General features: G+C 45.1%; 1 protein-coding gene across 1 annotated transcript in view; it reads left to right on the top strand.

Moving 5' to 3' along the window:
- The window catches only part of LOC121571475, a 34,541-nt gene extending 25,360 nt beyond the window's left edge, over nucleotides 1-9,181 (top strand). Inside the window, exons 2-15 of the mRNA XM_045222233.1 lie at nucleotides 6,313-6,359; nucleotides 6,574-6,686; nucleotides 6,788-6,859; nucleotides 6,951-7,034; nucleotides 7,160-7,306; nucleotides 7,396-7,476; nucleotides 7,584-7,733; nucleotides 7,859-7,908; nucleotides 8,017-8,085; nucleotides 8,212-8,272; nucleotides 8,370-8,468; nucleotides 8,593-8,673; nucleotides 8,764-8,868; nucleotides 9,050-9,181. Of these exons, the coding sequence (XP_045078168.1) occupies nucleotides 6,313-6,359; nucleotides 6,574-6,686; nucleotides 6,788-6,859; nucleotides 6,951-7,034; nucleotides 7,160-7,306; nucleotides 7,396-7,476; nucleotides 7,584-7,733; nucleotides 7,859-7,908; nucleotides 8,017-8,085; nucleotides 8,212-8,272; nucleotides 8,370-8,468; nucleotides 8,593-8,673; nucleotides 8,764-8,868; nucleotides 9,050-9,181 (1,291 nt within the window). The remainder of the gene's footprint in view (nucleotides 1-6,312; nucleotides 6,360-6,573; nucleotides 6,687-6,787; nucleotides 6,860-6,950; nucleotides 7,035-7,159; nucleotides 7,307-7,395; nucleotides 7,477-7,583; nucleotides 7,734-7,858; nucleotides 7,909-8,016; nucleotides 8,086-8,211; nucleotides 8,273-8,369; nucleotides 8,469-8,592; nucleotides 8,674-8,763; nucleotides 8,869-9,049) is intronic.
- Nucleotides 9,182-20,052: the final 10,871 nt, after the last annotated feature.

The following is a 20,052-nucleotide window of genomic DNA, read 5'->3' as shown; positions in this document are numbered from 1 at the left end:
ACTGCGCGGCTCGCTAAAGTTGGGAGGACTTTTAGCGAGCCAGTTTCGACCTCTCAATACCTCTGTCAGACCCCGTTTCCCGGCTACCCTTATGAACAGGAATCAGAGCTTAGCGATTAACGCTTTATCGATTCAGGTGCCGATGGAAGCTTTCTTGATGCCGAGTTGGTGGAACAGCTGGGGCTTTCCAAGGAGCAATTGCCGGAAGCCATTGAAGCGACCACTCTGAACGGCAGTAGTCTGGCACGTATCACGATGAGGACTGAACCAGTTAAGATGCTGTTGTCGGGGAATCATTCGGAGATGATTTCATTCTTCATTCTGCCGTCTTCCCATGTTCCTCTGGTCCTTGGATACCCCTGGCTGAAGGAACACAATCCCACGTTCGATTGGGTGACGGGCAAGGTAATGAGTTGGAGCCTTGATTGTCATGCTAACTGTCTCAAGACTGCCTGTCCCCATTCGGTTCCCAGTCAGGTGATTGAGGCTAAACCCCCAGATTTGTCCCTGGTTCCCGAGACATATCACGATTTGGGGAAGTGTTCAGTAAGCAGAAGGCTCTGTCACTCCCTCCCCACCGACCATATGATTGTGCCATCAACCTGTTCCCTGGAGCTGTCTACCCCAAGGGAAGGTTATACAGTATCTCCCGACCTGAACGTGAGGCTTTGGAGACCTACATCAAGGAGTCCCTAGCTGCTGGTCTCGTTCATCCCTCGGTCATCACCCCTGGGGGCAGGATTCTTCTTTGTGGGTAAGAAGGATGGCTCTCTTCGACCGTGTATTGATTATCGGGGGTTGAATGACATCACGGTCAAGAACAAGTATCCCCTGCCCTTGATGAGTTCTGCCTTCGACTCCTTACAGGGTGCTACGGTGTTCACCAAGCTAGACCCTACGCAATGCGTATCACATGGTCCGGATCAGAGAGGGGGACGAGTGGTTGACGGGTTTCAATACACCGATGGGTCACTTCGAGTATCAGGTGATGCCGTTTGGACTGACCAATGCTCCAGCGGTATTCCAGAGTATGGTGAACGACGTCCTGAGAGATATGATCGGTCTCTTTGTGTTTGTTTACCTGGATGACATTCTGATCTTCTCGAAGGAACCTTCCGACCACGTCCAGCATGTCCGGCAGGTTCTGCAGCGATTGTTGGAGAATCGCCTGTTCGTGAAGGCCGAGAAGTGCGAGTTTCACGCCCACACGACATCCTTTCTCGGGTACATCATCTCCAGGGGAGAGATTAGGATGGACCAGGAGAAGGTTAGAGCGGTTCTGGAATGGGCCCAGCCCGGTACGAGATTGCAGCTCCAGAGATTTTTGGGGTTTGCGAATTTCTACCGCAGATTCATCCGGAATTACAGCCGTGTGGCCGCTCCGTTAACTGCCTTGACTTCCAGTATCAGGACCTTCAAGTGGAATCCGGAGGCGGATCGAGCGTTTCTGGATTTGAAGAGGCGATTCACCAACGCACCGATTCTCTCTCAACCGGACACGGCCCGTCAGTTCGTCGTTGAAGTGGGACGCGTCTGATGTGGGAGTTGGCGCCATCCTGTCGCAGCGATGCTCCACGGACAGTAAACTCCATCCCTGCGCCTACTACTCTCGTCGCCTTTCGCCTGCGGAGAGGAATTACGATGTGGGTAACCGGGAGCTTCTCGCGGTGAAACTTGCCTTGGAGGAGTGGCGCCACTGGTTGGAGGGGGCGGAGCAACCGTTTATTGTCTGGACTGACCACAAGAATCTTGCTTACGTGCAATCGGCTAGACGTCTCAACTCCCGTCAGGCCAGGTGGGCGTTGTTTTTCGGACGATTCAATTTTTCCCTGACGTTCCGACCTGGATCTAAGAACGGCAAGGCGGACGCCTTGTCCCGGATGTTCTCCAAGACGGAGGAGAGTGGGTCCAAGACCGAGACGATTCTCCCCCGGAACTGCGTCGTGGGAGCAGTTATGTGGAAGATTGAGGAGGAGGTGATGGCGGCTCTTCGGACGCAGCCCGGTCCCGGTAATGGTCCACCCGGTCGGTTGTTTGTGCCTGAGTCGGTTCGTCCTGCTGTCCTCAAATGGTCCCACGCCAGCAAGATGGCTTGTCACCCTGGCGTGGCTCGGACGATGGCGTTTCTTCGCAGACGTTTTTGGTGGCCTGCCATGGCCGAGGATACTCGGGGTTTTGTTGCTGCCTGTCCAGTGTGTGCGCAGAATAAGAGTACCAATCGGCCCAGCTCTGGACTACTTCACCCCTTCCTATTCCCCGGCGACCATGGTCGCATCTGGCCCTGGACTTTGTCACTGGGTTGCCCTCTTCTGAGGGGAACACGGTCGTTCTGACTATCGTGGACAGATTCAGCAAGTTCGCCCACTTTGTGCCAATTGCCAAGCTTCCCTCTGCCTCGGAGACGTCCGAGATCCTGGTTAGGGAGGTTTTCAGGGTCCACGGTTTGCCCAGTGATATCGCTTTCCGACCGTGGCCCTCAGTTTACCTCTGCTGTCTGGAAGTCCTTCTGTTTGGCCATTGGAGCTACAGTCAGTCTCACATCTGGTTTTCACCCCCAATCTAATGGTCAGGCGGAGAGAGCCAACCAGAAGATGGAATCCACGCTACGCTGCCTTGTCTCCTCCAACCCCACCTCCTGGGTCTCTCAGTTGCCTTGGGTTGAGTATGCCCACAATACTCTCCCTACATCTGCCACTGGGATGTCTCCCTTCCAGTGCCTGTATGGCTACCAACCTCCCTTGTTCCCTTCTCAGGAGAAGGAGCTCTCGGTGCCCTCTGTTCAGGCCCATATTCGCCGTTGCCACCGGACCTGGCATCGGGCCAGAAAGGCACTCCTTAGAGTTTCGGACCGGTATCAGCTCCAGGCGAATCGTCGCCGGATCCCCGCTCCCACCTATACCATCGGAGATAGGGTCTGGTTGGCCACACGGGATCTTCCTTTACGGACTGAGTCTAGGAAGTTGTCACCGAAGTTCATTGGTCCGTTTGTGGTGGAGAAGGTGATCAATCCGGTTGCAGTTCGACTCAAACTACCGAGAACGCTCAGAGTCCATCCCACCTTTCATGTCTCCTGCCTCAAGCCTGTTCTCCTCAGTCCTCTGTTGCCTCCTCCGCCTCCTCCTCCTCCTCCTCGGATGATCGGAGGTGGTCCTGCCTACACGGTGCGACGCATCATGGATTCCAGACGGCGGGGCCGGGGTTTCCAGTATCTCGTGGACTGGGAGGGGTATGGTCCTGAAGAGAGGAGTTGGATTCCGCGGCGACAGATCCTAGATGCTGACCTCATTCGTGACTTCTACCGCCTCCATCCTGGCGCTCCGGGGAGTCCGCCCGGTGGTGTTCGTCGGAGGGGGGGTACTGTAACGATCCCGGCAGTCTGAGTCGGGTCCTGTCTGTGTACTAGTTTTTCTGCTCGTGATCTCCAGTTTCCCGAGGGTTCTGGAACGCTCCCTGCCTGGTTGCTGGGCAACGTTGCTAGGCGGGAGCTCTCTTGATTTCCGCACCTGCATCCCATCAGTAATCTGCACACCTGGTCCTGATCATCACCCTTCTTAGGCTCTGGCCTAACATCCATTCCCTGCCGGATCGTTAGCCATGAACATCACTCGTCCGGAACCTTCACCCAACCTCTGCCTGATGGTCGGCGGCTGCCGAGCCATCATTGGACCAACTACTGCACCCTCAACAACTCATCCACGCCGCCCGCTCTGTTCCCTGGATTATTCAGCAGCACTCGTGGATCAGTTAAATAAACACTCACCTTTGACACCACTTACCTTGTCCTGGTCTGCTTCTGGGTTCTGGCTTAGTAAACCTTGACAAAGACATAGCCATCAAAAGGGTAGAAATTTAGCATTGCACTTATGTCACAGTACTTTACAGCTTTGATTGGATACATAGAATATATGACAAAGGGTGATGTAATTATCTGAATTACTGTAGATTTGAATAGTTTAATCAGGAGTGAAGTATGGTTATAAGTCCAATGTGAAAATCTCAATTGAGGATTTCTTTATGAAGGAGGTGTTATTCATATACCCTTCTCACACTAAATAATCAATATATTATACTGAACAAAAATATAAATGCAACATGTAAAGTGTTGGTCCCATGTTTCATGAGCTGAAATAAAAGATCCCAGAAATGTTCAGTTCGCACAAAAAGCTTATTTCTCTCAGAATTGGTGCACCAATTTGATAATTTAATGTTCATTTCTCTACCATAAGCCGCCTCATGTCGTTTTAGAGAATTTGGCCGTAAGTGCAACTGGCCTCACAACCGCAGACCACGTGTAACCACGCCAGCCCCTCCACATCCGGCTTCTTCACCTGCGGGATCGTCTGAGATCAGACACCTGGATAGCTGATGAAACTGTGGGATTGCACAACTGAAGAATATCTGCACACACTGTAAGAAAAAGTCTCAGGGAAGCCCATCTGCGTGCTCGTTGTACTCACCAAAGTCTTGACCTGACTGCAGTTCGGCATCGTAACTGACTTCAGTGGGCAAATGCTCACCTTCGATGGCCCCTGGCACGCTGAATAAGTGCGCTCTTCACGGATGAATCTCGCGTTGCGTTGCCGAGTGGTTTGCTGATGTCAATGTTGTGAACAGAGTGCCCCATGGTGGCAGTGGGATTACGGTATGGGCAGGCATAAGCTACGGACAACAAACACAATTGTATTTTATCGATGGCAATTTGAATGCACAGAGATACCGTGACGAGATCCTGAGGCCCATTGTTGTGCCATTCAACAGCTGCCATCACCTCATATTTCAGCATGATAATGCACAGTCCCATGTCGCAAGGATCTGTACACAATTCCTGGGAGCTGAAAATGTCACAATTCTTCCATGGCCTGCATATTCACAAGACATCTCACCCATTGAGCATGTTTGGAATGCTCTGGATCGACGTGCATGACAGCGTGTTCCAGTTCCTGCCAGTATCCAGCAACTTCGCAAAACCATCGAAGAGGAGTGGGTCAACATTCTACAGGCCTCAATCAACAGCTTGATCAACTCTATGCTAAGGAGATGTGTCCCGCTGCATGAGGCAAATGGTGGTCACACCAGATACTGACTGGTTTTCTGATCCACGCACCTATCTTTATTTAAAAAGGTATCTGTGACCAACAGATGCACATCTGCATTCCCAGTCATGTTAAATCCATAGATTAGGGCCTAAAGAATATATTTTAATTGACTGATTTCCTTATATGAACTGTAACACAGTAAATCTTTGAAATTGTTGCGTTTATATTTTAGTTCAGTGTAGATACATACTATTTATACACATATTGCCAGATTATTGCTATCAACTGCTGGCTGCAAGTTATATTACCCCGTTTGTATCTTTTGGAACAATGGTAGTCAAGTTTATAAAAATGATGTAGAATATATGGGCTACCACAGGTGTCACAGGCATCCACAGGTCTTGACCACCATGTTACGATGCTTCTTTAGGATCACATTGTTGTTGTCATCGTAGAAGAGTCCGGAGATGGGACTGAGCTTGGTGGGTGCACAGCACGCTTTGGGAACCTCGTCCGGCTTCAGAAGGTGAACCTGCCATGAAAAAAGGTCAATCAGACTTATTTATACATGCACTTTTATATAATCAATGATACTATCCTGTTTATAAAAGAGATATGGATTATTATTATGCAGATACTTCAGTGCTCTCCTACCTCAGTGGGCTGTGGCTTTGCCCCCTTGTCTGAATTTGGTCAATATATTTTAAACCGGGTTGTCTGTGCTCCACAATACTTTATTATCCACTGAGTCAAAGCCTAGACTTTCAGAAGTTCAACAACAACTTCCATGAAACATGCTAAAACATTTCAATGGGCCATTGACCTAGCTAGTGACTTAAAAAGAACATTTGGTATTTTTGTTTTATATTATACCAACAACATAGGAAATCCTCTGGTGACAAAATAGGGTCAATAGAATTAGAATGATGAGTACGAATGGAATTTTTATAGAATTCTAATGGTAAGCATAGAGTTCCAAACTCATTTCTATGGCAACACAGCTGTCAATTTTGTAAACAACAATTTTCTAAAATATGTGTTGCCAAGAGACATCTAACCGATAGAACATCTCGGCGTTCTATTGAACTTCAGTTTGCTGTTCAACAACAACAAACTTGACAGATTTTTGAGACCTGAGACTGAAAGATCGACTGGAAAATGCCTGCGTGCTTTTCAAAATTGGTGGAGAGAGTGCGTGGACGTCGGCGGTCTACTGCGTCGACAGGTTGTTCAAATTCATTTGTGGGTTGTTTTTGTTGTCTTTTCCGTTTTGCAGGGTTCGCAATCGTCGGGAGGTGGACAGCGACATCGACTTCGAAGAGGGTATGTTGAGTTTAAACTTCTTATTTTACCACATTTAACAATATAAATGTAATTTGTGAAATGTTGTGTATTTCTGTAATCCATACTTGCAAGCTAACGTTGACTTTAGTGACTTTTGCTAAGAGATGCACTTTTGAACTAGTAGTACTAGCTAGCTCGCTACGTTTTACATCCTAACATTTGTTTGTTTGTATTCCAATGTTCCTAATTTTAGAATCAACTGCCCTGGATGAGGTCCAGTTGGTTGTGCCATTGGATGATGTGCCGGATGTACCACTGCTGCCAGCCATCCTTGAGGAGGTGCCAGATGTGCCGACTATCCTTGAGGTACAATTTTCAGAAAGTTTAATGTTTGAAAAGTATCCCAGATATTCAATTTGTGTCACTTTGACATTCTAAAAATCTTTGTTGTCTGCTTTCTGCTTTAGGAGGCCACTGGTAATTGGCAGTTGATACCGATTAGGTTTAGCTCCCTGTACTGTGGGCCTGTTGTGATCAGGGTAAGAGACCCACACACACAGTCACATCACTGTTGCAATGTTTGCTGTTTCTAACCTGAATGTATTGTAATGTCAACCCCCTCTTGTGCAGAACAATGCCGGTCCGGTGGCTAAAGCTTGGAGAACTTTCCAGTTCATCAGCCCCATTATCACCTACATGCGTGGGGGATCCCAGGTATGTGTCTTTGTCACTACCTAATCCTAATCTACATCGTCAGTGTCATGTGATCTTGATGGAAATATGTTACAGCGATGGCTGATGTTGTTTTGTTGATGTTGTCTTGTTGTTTCACTCCACAGCAGGTGGTGGTGAGGATGCACCATGCGAGTAGGGTTCGAGGCCTGGAGACTCAACTGGTGTGGGCCATCTCCAAGGAGACACACAGACTTAGTCCAGAGGGCATCCCCTACTGTGCCACCAAGGTGCAGTCCATCTCTTGGATCCAGGTAAGATGTAAATACTACTGAATTAGTATTAGATTAGGCTTTTCTTCACTTATTCCGTTTGGCCTTAACATGTCGTTTCTCTCTGTCAGTATGTGGCTGGCAGGGTGACCCAGTATGCGTCTCACCTCCGCCACGAGACGTCTGTGGCCGTGACGCATGGCTGCTACCAGGTAAATAAACAATTTCCTATGTATATAGAATAGAAATTACAGGGCATTTTCCATTAGATATGGTCTGTTTTCTATTAATGTGTGTTGTGTGTGTGTGTTTTGAGCAGCAAACTGATGTCTCGGTGGTGTACGCCACTCTCCACATGGGGCTGGATGGGCTGCTCTCCTCCTCGGCGTGGTCGGAGGCTGCCTCCGTCTCTACGCCCACCACTCAGCAGTTCACTGAGCCAGAGCCTGAGGGCCACAACTGCTATGAGGTCAGATGTTACACACACACATACACATACTATTGACTAGTAGCATTAAGATCCTTTGATTGACCCATTGTTTGACATGTCATTACATTGGTCACTGATGTTGAATAATTGTTCTGTTGTTGTAGGGCTGGGAGGAGGACCTGCTGCCTGAGGAGAGGGAGGTTCCTCTGCTAAAGTGAGTCCCTCTAAATGTGTGTATAGTCTGAGCTTGTCAGATGCTGAAGGATAGTGGTCACAATGCTGTTATCCCCCATTGACATGCTCCATTCCCTCTCTTCCACAGCCTCTACCTTACCACCAAGAGAGTGGAGGACATCGGCCTGAGGCTCGTCTCCTGCGCCAGGCCTTTACTGTGAGTGGACCCACTTTTCTTTGACTCTCTGTGTCTTCCTGTTCTGTCTGTCTCCTAGAGTAAGATGGGTGTCTCACCCTAACTCTTCCCTCTTCTCTAGACCCTGCTCGGTTCCACCCTGAGTAGGAACCATCTGTTTGTGGCGGGAAAGGTCCTACTGGGCGCACTGGTTCAGGTCCACCAGATGGTAGCTCACTAACTCATTGTCCTTCAAGGGAAAGAGAGCGTCCTTGGTGGGAAATGTGTTCTGTGCACTAACATCACTGCTCTTTGCTTTGTGATAGGACGAGGCCGAATTCATCCGTGCCTATAACGACTTTGTGGACTACCTGAGTGACCCCTCCAAGCAGATTGACATTGAGAGGGAGCTGGCTGAGGCAAAGGTGAGTTAATTAACTCTTTCAAGTCTCACTTTGAGTTCTTCCACATGCATGTCTTTTATACGGCACAGTAGCTGATCTATTTGAAATCATTCCTATTTTCTCCAAACGTGTTTTCTTGTCCTAGATCCATCATGTTAACCTGATAGATGTCCTTTTTGAGCTGGTGCTGTTTGGGATGATGACAGCTCAGAAATCCCTGATGGTGGTAAGTAGCATCTCGCTGGTAAATGTTTAGATGTCTGTCTATTAGCAATTTCACTTCAATTTCTCTTCTCTCCTCCTCTGTTTACTTTAGCAACCTGGTGGGTTCATGGAGCGTCTGTACGCTCTCCTGTACTCCTTCCTGCCCACTGTTGCCAGCATTGAGCCAAAGGCTGAGAGATACCTGTTGCTGCTCAATGTAAGAGTCAAGAGTTTACTTCCTGTTTTCTTCCTTATTACTAGTTTACTTCCTCTTTACTCGTTCATGGTTAACAGGGTTTCAATGCCGTTTTAGGGGGAGTAACTCTCATTGTCTCTCTCCTCTTGATAAGCTAGTAGCTCAGAGCCATTTTCTATGTGTTGTGTGGTGTTCCCTTCAGGGCGGGCTGATGGCTCTGCTAGATGACATGTTTGGGCAGCAGCTGGCCTGGTATTTTAACCGAGAGTCTCTGGTCACTGAGCTCTCCAGCCTCCTGGAGTACCACCTCGAGTACCTCATGGCCAGCATGTAGTCCTACTGCAGAGACCTGAAGGGCCACACTTCTCTTCCTCCTCTCTCTCTCTCTCTCTCTCTCTCTCTCTCTCTCTCTCTCTCTCTCTCTCTCTCTCTCTCTCTCTCTCTCTCTCTCTCTCTCTCTCTCTCTCTCTCTCTCTCTCTCTCTCTCTCTCTCTCTCTCTCTCTCTCTGGAATTGAGGACTTGAAGTGCTTCGTTGAACCCTGATTAGTTAACACCTATTAAATTCATGTATTCTCTTGTTTTCTCTCCCCACAGGATTCTTGTCACACTTTGCCACCTAACAGTGCTCTAGACACTAGTGCACTACATTACTTTGCTCTGAATTTTACATTTTTAAATAAAATAAACAGTAGTTCAAAAGCATTTGTCTCTGTCTTTTCATTTATTTGATTATTTCATCACTATTTCCTATTCCTGGAGTTGTTATGAGGCTAATATTACATTCTGTAAGTCGCTCTGGATAAGAGCGTCTGCTAAATGACTAAAATGTAAATGTAAATGTAATTATTACATCAACAATTATGCTTTATTCTTTGCATATGGAAATAAAAACCAACTTTAAGTTGATTTACATGTACTACAGGCCCACGCTTTATGGCATTGTACTGTGATGTGTGATACTGTACTATTTAAAAACATGGAGGCCTACATACACTGAGTGTACAAAACATTAAGAACACCTTGCTAATATTGAGTTGCACCCCCTGTTGCTCAGAACAGCCTCAATTTGTCGGGGCATGGACTCTACAAGGTGTCGAAAGCGTTCCAAAGGGATTCTGGCCCATGTTGACTCCAATGCTTCCCACAGTTGTGTCAAGTTGGCTGAATGACCTTTGGGTGGTGGACCATTCTTGATACACCTACTACCATGCCCCGTTCAAAGGATCATAGCTTTCACCTGAATTTACCTGGTCAGTCTATGTCATGGAAAGAGCAGGTGTTTCTAATGTTTTGTACACTCAGTGTATGTTAGTTGTGTAGTAACCTGGTACAGTATAAAGTCCACCACTATAGGGCACAATTGCTTCTGTCTTGAAAGTTACTTCTCACTATCCGTACTCTATTTTAAGACTGCCATTGTAGACTCAGGTAAATTGGTTATTTTAGTTTCAGTTTGCCATAAATGTCTGAGCCATTTACCGTCATTCCCATTGAAACCAATGTTAGAGTTCATGTATAGCCCCTGGTTCACCCCAGACTTGACTGCCCTTGACCAGCACAAAAACATCCTGTGGCGTACTGCATTAGCATCGAACAGCCCCGCGATATGCAACTTTTCAGGGGAAGTCAGGAACCAATATACACAATCAGTTAGGAAAGCAAAGGCTAGCTTTTTCAAACAGAAATGTGCATCCTGTAGCACTAACTCCAAAACGTTTTGGGACACTGTAAAGTCCATGGAGAATAAGAGCACCTCCTCCCAGCTACCCACTGCACTGAGGCTAGGAAACACTGTCACCACCGATAAATCTACGATAATCGAGAATATCAATAAGCATTTTGCTACGGCTGGCCATGCTTTCCACTTGGCTACCCCTGCCCCGGCCACCAGCTCTGCACCCTCCGCTGCAACTTGCCCATGCCCCCCCCCCCGCCCCCACATCTCCTTCACCCAAATACAGATAGCTGATGTCCTGAAAGAGCTGCTAAATCTGGACCCTGCCGAAATTGTCGCAACCCCTATTACTAGCCTGTTCAACCTGTCTTTCGTATCGTCTGAGATCCCCAGAGATTTGGAAAGCTGCCGCGGTCATCCCCCTCTTCGAGCATCCCCATATTGTGCACCTCAGCCAAGCTCAATGTCCTAAACGATATGATAACCGCGATCGATAAAAGACAGTAATGTGCAGCCGTCTTCATCGACCTGGCCAAGGCTTTTGACTCTGTCAATCACTGCATTCTTATTGGCAGACTAAATAGCCTTGGTTTCTCAAATGACTGCCTCACCTGGTTCACCAACTACTGCTCAGATAGAGTTCAATGTGTCAAATCGGAGGGCCTGTTGTCTGGACCTCTAGCAGTCTCTAAGGGGGTGCCACAGGGTTCAAATCTCGGGCCGACTCTATTCTCTGTGTATATCAATGATGTCGCTCTTGCTGCTGGTGACTCTCAGATCTACCTCTACGCAGACGACACCATTTTGTATACATCTGGCCCTTCACTGGACACTGTGTTAACAAACATCAAAACGAGCTTCAATGCCATACAACACTCCTTCCGTGGCCTCCAACTGCTCTTAAACGCTAGTGAAACTAAATGCATGCTCTTCAATCGAACGCTGCTTGCACCCGCCCGCCCGATTAGAATCACTACTCTCGGCGGGTCTGACTTAGAATATGTGGACAACTACAAATACCTAGGTGTCTGGTTAGACCGTAAACTCTCCTTCCAGACTCACATTAAGCATCTCCAATCCAAAGCTAAATCTAGAATCTGCTTCCTATTTCGCAACAAAGCCTCCTTCACTCATGCTGCTAAACATGCCCTCGTAAAACTGACTATCCTACCGATCCTTGACTTCGGCGATGTCATTTACAAAATAGCTTCCAACACTCTACTCAGCAAATTGGATGTAGTCTATCACAGTGCCATCTGTTTTGTCACCAAAGCCCCATATACTACCCACCATTGTGACCTGTACACTCTTGTTGGCTGGCCCTCACTACATATTCGTCGCCAAACCCACTGGCTCCAGGTCATATATAAATCACTTCTAGGCAAATCCCCGCCTTATCTTAGATCATTGGTCACCTTAGCAACACCCACCCGTAGTATGCGTTCCAGCAGGTATATCTCACTGGTCATCCCCAAAGCCAACACCTCCTTTGGCCGCCATTCCTTCCAGTTCTCTGCTGCATATAGCTGGAACGGACGGCAAACATCTCTGAAGCTGGAGACACTTATCTCCCTCACTAACTTTAAGCATCAGTTGTCAGAGCAGCTTACCGATCACTGCACCTGTACACAGCCCATCTGTAATTAGCCCACCCAACTACCTCATCCCCATATTGTGATTTACATTGTTATTTATTTTGCTAATTGTGTGTTACAGCAAATAAGGTGATACAATGTTAGATCATGATAATATCTATTCAGTAGATTGAGTAGTTAAGGGAGACAGAAGCTCACCTTCCAGCCTAGGTCACTAAGCTCACATGTAATTCATGTCTCTTACAAGCCTGACGCCCACTGTTGACGTGGCTGTGATCTGAAAGGGATCAAAAAAGATGTTATGAGACAGGACAGACTGTAAAGCATGCTTTGGATGCATTGGATTTAAAATAAAGACACAATTAAAAGTAAACGCAAGTTAAGTAATTTTGTAATTTGGATGAACTATCCCTTTAAACTCTGCAAAAACAAGCTTAACAACAACACCAAAAACCAGTGTTGTCCCCTGACCTTGTATGACCTCACCATGTATACTGGGCAGGGGACGGTCATATTTGGGCTTCTTCTTGCGGGGGTTGGGATTCAGGGCGCGACAGGCGGCCTGGCTGGCCCTGAAGAAGGTCACCATGAAGGGCTGTTTGGAGCAGGGGCCCCTTCGACCCACCAAGCCTACCCACCCAGCTGACAAGGACTGGTCTGATAGAGAGAAAACAATGTGTGTGTGTGTTTTTGTGTGTGTGTGTGTGTGTGTGTGTGTGTGTGTGTGTGTGTGTGTGTGTGTGTGTGTGTGTGTGAGAGAGAGAGAGAGTGATACAATCTTGAGGTACACCAAAACAGCATATCTCCATTTCTATGTATTTACTAAACAATTACAAATACTATATGACATTACATTGCTACTGCACAGGTATTGGTGTAGTATTCTGAGTTAACTTGCCTCTTTATTCAATGGTATAATAATCAAGAAATCCACTTTGTGGGAAATACCCTCCCCATCTGCAGAGCATTTCCTGACCCTGACCATAGTATTAACTCTTTGAGGCTCACCCTCCTCTGTGTCAACATAGAGACTGCAGGGGTGCAGGACGTGACAAATAAACTCGAAACTGGGAATGTTTACTGGTTGCTCATGAGGTCAAGGGGAAGTCAATGTGTGGAATAAATGTAACTAGTTGTGGAAAATATTCTAGATCAAGAAAAATAAGGTAAGGAGCAAGCGCTGCATGCATATTATGTGTGCCAAACAGGTGCTGCGTAGATTACAATATAATTTTCTGACCTTTTGGAACAACGTAAACAACAATAACTACATTATAAGCGTACCAGAGAGTTTGTTGTAACGTTTTTTGCTAAGCCTTTATTACAGCAAAGACTAAAAACAGTCACATTCATTTGTGAATGCAATTTCCGAAATGGAACGGCTTATTGTTTAAGCTAATTATTCTAAGCTCGCTTTATTTTATTTTAAAACTAACATGCTTGATTGCATTTCAAATCATGAATGACTCATATGCTGTGTGATGACATGAACGAATGAAAGATTGATTGATACAGTAGCCTATATAAGCATTTGAAATATAGGCCTAAATAAGTTACAGTATTAAGACTAAACAAGATATGCTCTTAGGCCTACAGCTCGGGCTGCTATACTAAGCCTACTAATGATAATGGCAATACTTATTATAATGATGATCATAATAATATTAGTAATAATAACAATAAGAAGGATATCAAGAAAAAGCAGGGTTATTATTATTATCATTATTATTAATTCTGACACTTTGGAACAATGTAAACAACACTAAATTAATTATAAAGATACCAGAGAGGCTGTTCTAACGAAAAAAAAGTGTAAAGCCTTTATTACAGCAAAGCAAAGATTAAAAACAGCCGAATTTGTGAAATCGTTTACTTGACATGTTGTTGTGTGAGCCTTGGTGCTCACAATTGTTTACAGACAGATTATTTCACTTATAATTCACTGTATCACAATTCCAGTGGTTCAGAAGTATACATACACTAAGTTGACTGTGCCTTTAAACAGCTTGGAAAATTCCAGAAAATGATGTCATGGCGTTAGAAGCTTCTGATAGGCTAATTGACATAATTTGAGTCAATTGGAGGTGTACCTGTGGATGTATTTCAAAGCCTACCTTCAAACTCAGTGCCTCTTTGCTTGACATCATGTGAAAATCAAAATAAATCAGCCAAGACCTCAGAAAATAATCTTTAAACCTCCACAAGTCTGGTTCATTCTTGGAAGCAATTTCCAAACGCCTGAAGGTACCACGTTCATCTGTACAAACAATAGTACACAAGTATAAACACCATGGGACCACGCAGCCATCATACCGTACATGAAGGAGGCGCGTTCTGTCTCCTAGAGATGAACGTACTTTGGTGCGAAAAGTGCAAATCAATCCCAGAACAACAGCAAAGGACCTTGTGAAGATGCTGGAGGAAACAGGTACAAAGGTATATATATCCACAGTAAAACGAGTCCTATATCGACATAACCTGAAAGGCCGCTCAGCAAGGAAGAAGCCACTGCTCCAAAACCGCCATAAAAATGCCAGGCTACGGTTTGCAACTGCACATGGGGACAAAGACTGTACTTTTTGGAGAAATGTCCAACCGTGAAGGACAGGGTTGGCAGCATCATGCTGTGGGGGTACTTTGCTGCAGGAGGGACTGTTGCACTTCACAAAATAGATGGCATCATGAGGAAGGAAAATTATGTGGATATATTGAAGCAACATCTCAAGACATCAGTCAGGAAGTTAAAGCTTGGTCGCAAATTGATCTTCCAAATGGACAATGACCCCAAGCATACTTCCAAAGTTGTGGCAAAATGGCTTAAGAACAACAAAGTCAAGGTAATGGAGTGGCCATCACAAAGCCCTGACCTCAATCCTATAGAACATTTGTTGGCAGAACTGAAAAAGCGTGTGTGAGCAAGGAGGCCTACAAACCTGACTCAGTTACACCAGCTCTGTCAGGAGGAATGGGCCAAAATTCACCCAACTTATTGTGGGAAGCTTGTGGAAGGCTACCCGTAATGTTTGACCCAAGTTAAACAATTTAAAGGCAATGCTACCAAATACTAATTGAGTGTATGTAAACTTCTGACCCATTGGGAATGTGATTAAATAAATAAAAGCAGAAATAAATCATTCTCTCTACTATTATTCTGACATTTCACATTCTTAAAATAAAGTGGTGATCCTAACTGACCTAAGACAGGGAATTTATACTAGGATTAAATGTTAGTAATGGTGAAAAACTGAGTTTAAATGTATTTGCTAATGTGTATGTTAACTTCCGACTTCAACTGTATATGGATCATTTATAAAGCCAGGCACATTTAACAGTTAAGCTATTGATTATTGACCTAATTAAGTCGGGGTTTCCTCTCCTCACTTTTCTTAGACAATAAGGCAAGGGCTGTTTTCTCATCTCTTCATTCTGCTGCTGCCTCCGCCACATTGTTCTCAACAACAATACGCGGATTAAATGTGCTATTATGCACATAGCAACATGATCTAGGAAAAGGCACCAATTCAACAGAGCACTGATGTGTTTCAGAACTGCAGACAGTGACCACTATCCAACGCGGGAGAAAGTGCATTTGTTATAAAATGATATTATTTTTATTCTTGCACCATTGTTCTTATGTAATATAACCATATGCAATTTCAGTAACACGTCTTAGAGTGATGGACTGTGCCATCCCCACGGCCTCCACAATGGATTAGTCCACTCAGACTGGCGCGAATCAGACAGGTGTTTTGTACACCATGATATTTGTACATTAAATTTTTGCTACTGTTCCGCTAAAGAAATATTGGTCGACCAACAGCCTATCGACCAAACAATCGACCAGTCGAATAAATGGGGTCAACCCTACTAGCTATATAATCTTCCAGAATCTCATGTTTAGTTGTCAGCTGGCTAGTCACTTGTGTAGCTAAATTCACTTGTATAGTCTCTTCATGGATGGCTAGAGTGCTCACAAGACTGAGATACAGATAAATACAGTGCCTTCGGAAAGTATTCAGACCCCATGTCTTTTTCCACATTTTGTTACGTTACAGCCTTATTCTAAAATTGATAAAATTGTTCTTTTTCCTCATCAGTCTACACACAATACCCCATTATGACAAAGCAAAAACAGGTTTTTAAACATGTTTGCTAATTTATTAAATATAAAAAACTGAAATAAGACATCTACATAAGTATTCAGACCCTTTACTCAGTACTTTGTTTTAGCACCATTGGCAGCGATTACAGCATCAAGTCTTCTTGGGTATGACGCTACAAGCTTGGCACACCTGTATTTGGGGAGTTTCTCCCATTCTTCTCTGCAGATCCTCTCAAGCTCTGTCAGGTTAGATGGAGAGCGTTGCTGCACAGATTTTTTCAGGTCTCTCCAGAGGTGTTCGATCGGGTTCAAGTCTGGGCTCTGGCAGGGCCACTCAAGGACACTAAAGGACATTCAGAGACTTGTCTTGGCTGGGTGCTTAGGGTCGTTGTCCTGTTGGAAGGTGAACCTTAGCCCCAGTCTGAGGTCCTGAGCACTCTGGAACAGGTTTTCATAAAGTATCTCGCTGTACTTTGCTCCGTTCATCTTTGCCTCGATCCTGACTAGTCTTCCAGTCCCTGCCGCTGAAAAACATCCTCACAGCATGATACTGCCACCACCATGCTTCTCCGTAGGGATGGTGCCAGGTTTCCCTCCATACGTGACACTTGGCATTCAGGAAAAATACTACAATCTTGGTTTCATCAGACCAGAGAATCTTGTTTCTCATGGTCTGAGAGTCTTTAGGAGCCTTTTGGCAAACTCCAAGCGGGCTGTCATGTGCCTTTTACTGAGGAGTGGCTTCCGTCTGGCCACTCTACCATAAAGGCCTGATTGGTGGAGTGCTGCAGAAATGGATGTCCTTCTGGAAGGTTCTCCCATCTCAACACAGGAACTCAGAGTGACCATCGGGTTCTTGGTCACCTCCCTGACCAAGGCCCTTCGCCCCGATTGCTCAGTTTGGCCGGACGGGCAGCTCTAGGAAGAGTCTTGGTGGTTCCAAACTTCTTCCATTTAAGAATGATGGAGGCCACTGTGTTCTTGGGGATCTTCAATGCTGCAGACATTTTTTGGTGCCCTTCCCCAGATCTGTGCCTCCACACAATCCTGTCTCGGAGCTCTACAGACAATTGCTTCGACCTCATGGCTTGGTTTTTGCTCTATCATGCACTGTCAACTGTGGGACCTTATATAGATAGGTGTGTGTCTTTCCAAATCATGTCCAATCAATTGAATTTACCACAGGTGGACTACAATCAAGTCGTAGAAACATCTCAAGTATGATCAATAGAAACAGGGTGCACCTGAGCTCAATTTCGAGTCTCATAGCAAAGTGTCTGAATACTTATGTAAATGTTTTATTTCAGTTTTTTATTTGTAATACATTTGCAAAAATGTGTAAAAACCTGTTTTCACTTTCTCATTATGGGGTATTGTGTGTAGATTGCTGAGGGGAACAAATTATTTAATCAATTTTAGAATAAGGCTGTAACGTAACAAAATGTGGAAAAAGTCAAGGGGTCTGAATACTTTCCGAAGGCACTGTGCCAATGGGTTGCATATTTCTACATCTGTTTCTTTCAGGTAGGCTCGCAGGCAACATAAGATTTAACCCAGGCAAAAGAACGCCAAGGCGGCAGCTGCTAAGAAGAAGGGAGCAGCAGCAGACCAGAAGACTTCAGCCAAGGCAGCACTGGTCCACACCTGTCCTGTCTGTCGGGTGAGTATTAGTGTTTGGTACTGTATGTGCCTTTAGAAGGCAGGGCAAATCCGTTTTGGTGATTTATATAAATAAATAAATTGCAGCACGCTTTTGGAATCATTCAGCAGTTTTTACCATTGGAATTTAATGTTGAAAGTTAAATTATATTCCCAAAGGTTGAAAATGATGCTGACGCTGCTTCCTGTTGACAAGACATTTTGATAAATAGCCCAATGTCAAAACACAGTTTTAAAGTGTCCAAATCAATAACCAATATGCAGAAACAGTTTGTGATATATTGAAAACCTAAACATAAAATGTATCATATGCACGTACAGTGGGGAAAATAAGTATTTAGTCAGCCACCAATTGTGCAAGTTCTCCCACTTAAAAAGATGATAGAGGCCTGTCATTTTCATCATAGGTACACGTCAACTATGACAGACAAAATGAGAAAAAAAAATCCAGAAAATCACATTGTAGGATTTTTTATGAATTTATTTGCAAATTATGGTGGAAAATAAGTATTTGGTCAATAACAAAAGTTTCTCAATACTTTGTTATATACCCTTTGTTGGCAATGACACAGGTCAAACGTTTTCTTCACAAGGTTTTCACGCACTGTTGCTGGTATTTTGGCCCATTCCTCCATGCAGATCTCCTCTAGAGCAGTGATGTTTTGGGGCTGTCGCTGGGCAACACGGACTTTCAACTCCCTCCAAAGATTTTCTATGGGGTTGAGATCTGGAGACTGGCTAGGCCACTCCAGGACCTTGAAATGCTTCTTACGAAGCCACTCCTTCGTTGCCCGGGCGGTGTGTTTGGGATCATTGTCATGCTGAAAGACCCAGCCACGTTTCATCTTCAATGCCCTTGCTGATGGAAGGAGGTTTTCACTCAAAATCTCACGATACATGGTCCCATTCATTCTTTCCTTTACACGGATCAGTCGTCCTGGTCCATTTGCAGAAAAAACAGCCCCAAAGCATGATGTTTCCACCCCAATGCTTCACAGTAGGTATGGTGTTCTTTGGATGCAACTCAGCATTCTTTGTCCTCCAAACACGACGAGTTGAGTTTTTACCAAAAAGTTCTATTTTGGTTTCATATGACATTCTCCCAATCCTCTTCTGGATCATCCAAATGCACTCGAGCAAACTTCAGACGGGCCTGGACATGTACTGGCTTAAGCAGGGGGACACGTCTGGCACTGCAGGATTTTAGTCCCTGGCGGCGTAGTGTGTTACTAATGGTAGGCTTTGTTACTTTGGTCCCAGCTCTCTGCAGGTCATTCACTAGGTCCCCCTGTGTGGTTCGGGATTTTTGCTCACCGTTCTTGTGATCATTTTGACCCCACGGGGTGAGATCTTGCGTGGAGCCCCAGATCGTGGGAGATTATCAGTGGTCTTGTATGTCTTCCATTTCCTAATAATTGCTCCCACAGTTGATTTCTTCAAACCAAGCTGCTTACCTATTGCAGATTCAGTCTTCCCAGCCTGGTGCAGGTCTACAATTTTGTTTCTGGTGTCCTTTGACAGCTCTTTGGTCTTGGCCATAGTGGAGTTTGGAGTGTGACTGTTTGAGGTTGTGGACAGGTGTCTTTTATACTGATAACAAGTTCAAACAGGTGCCATTAATACAGGTAACGAGTGGAGGACAGAGGAGCCTCTTAAAGAAGAAGTTACAGGTCTGTGAGAGCCAGAAATCTTGCTTGTTTGTCGGTGACCAAATACTTATTTTCCACCATAATTTGCAAATAAATTCATTAAAAATCCTACAATGTGATATTCTGGATTTTTTTTCCTCAATTTGTCTGTCATAGTTGATGTGTACCTATGATGAAAATTACAGGCCTCTCTCATCTTTTTAAGTGGGAGAACTTGCACAATTGGTGGCTGACTAAATACTTTTTTTCCCCACTGTACACGTGTAACAATAGTAATCATATTACTTGTATTTTTTATAAACTGCACACGCACCCTGTTGTTTTGACAAGTGGCAATAAATCACTGATATCGATTTGGGGGGATATCAGGTTGTATGCACTGTTAGAAATTGCGTAATTCAAATCTGGTATTGGAATAAGAGAAAACATAATCAAGAGATATTCAATCCAAGCTAAATTTATTATATGCAAAATGTATGTATGATAAGTATGATGGTTCGTATACGGGCTCACTGAAATACCAC

The sequence above is a fragment of the Coregonus clupeaformis genome, chromosome 8, assembly GCF_020615455.1.
Source record: "Coregonus clupeaformis isolate EN_2021a chromosome 8, ASM2061545v1, whole genome shotgun sequence".
NCBI classification, from domain to species: domain Eukaryota; kingdom Metazoa; phylum Chordata; class Actinopteri; order Salmoniformes; family Salmonidae; genus Coregonus; species Coregonus clupeaformis.
The sequence above is the reverse complement of the archived record's forward strand: the minus strand, read 5'-3'. Positions and strand labels throughout refer to the sequence as shown.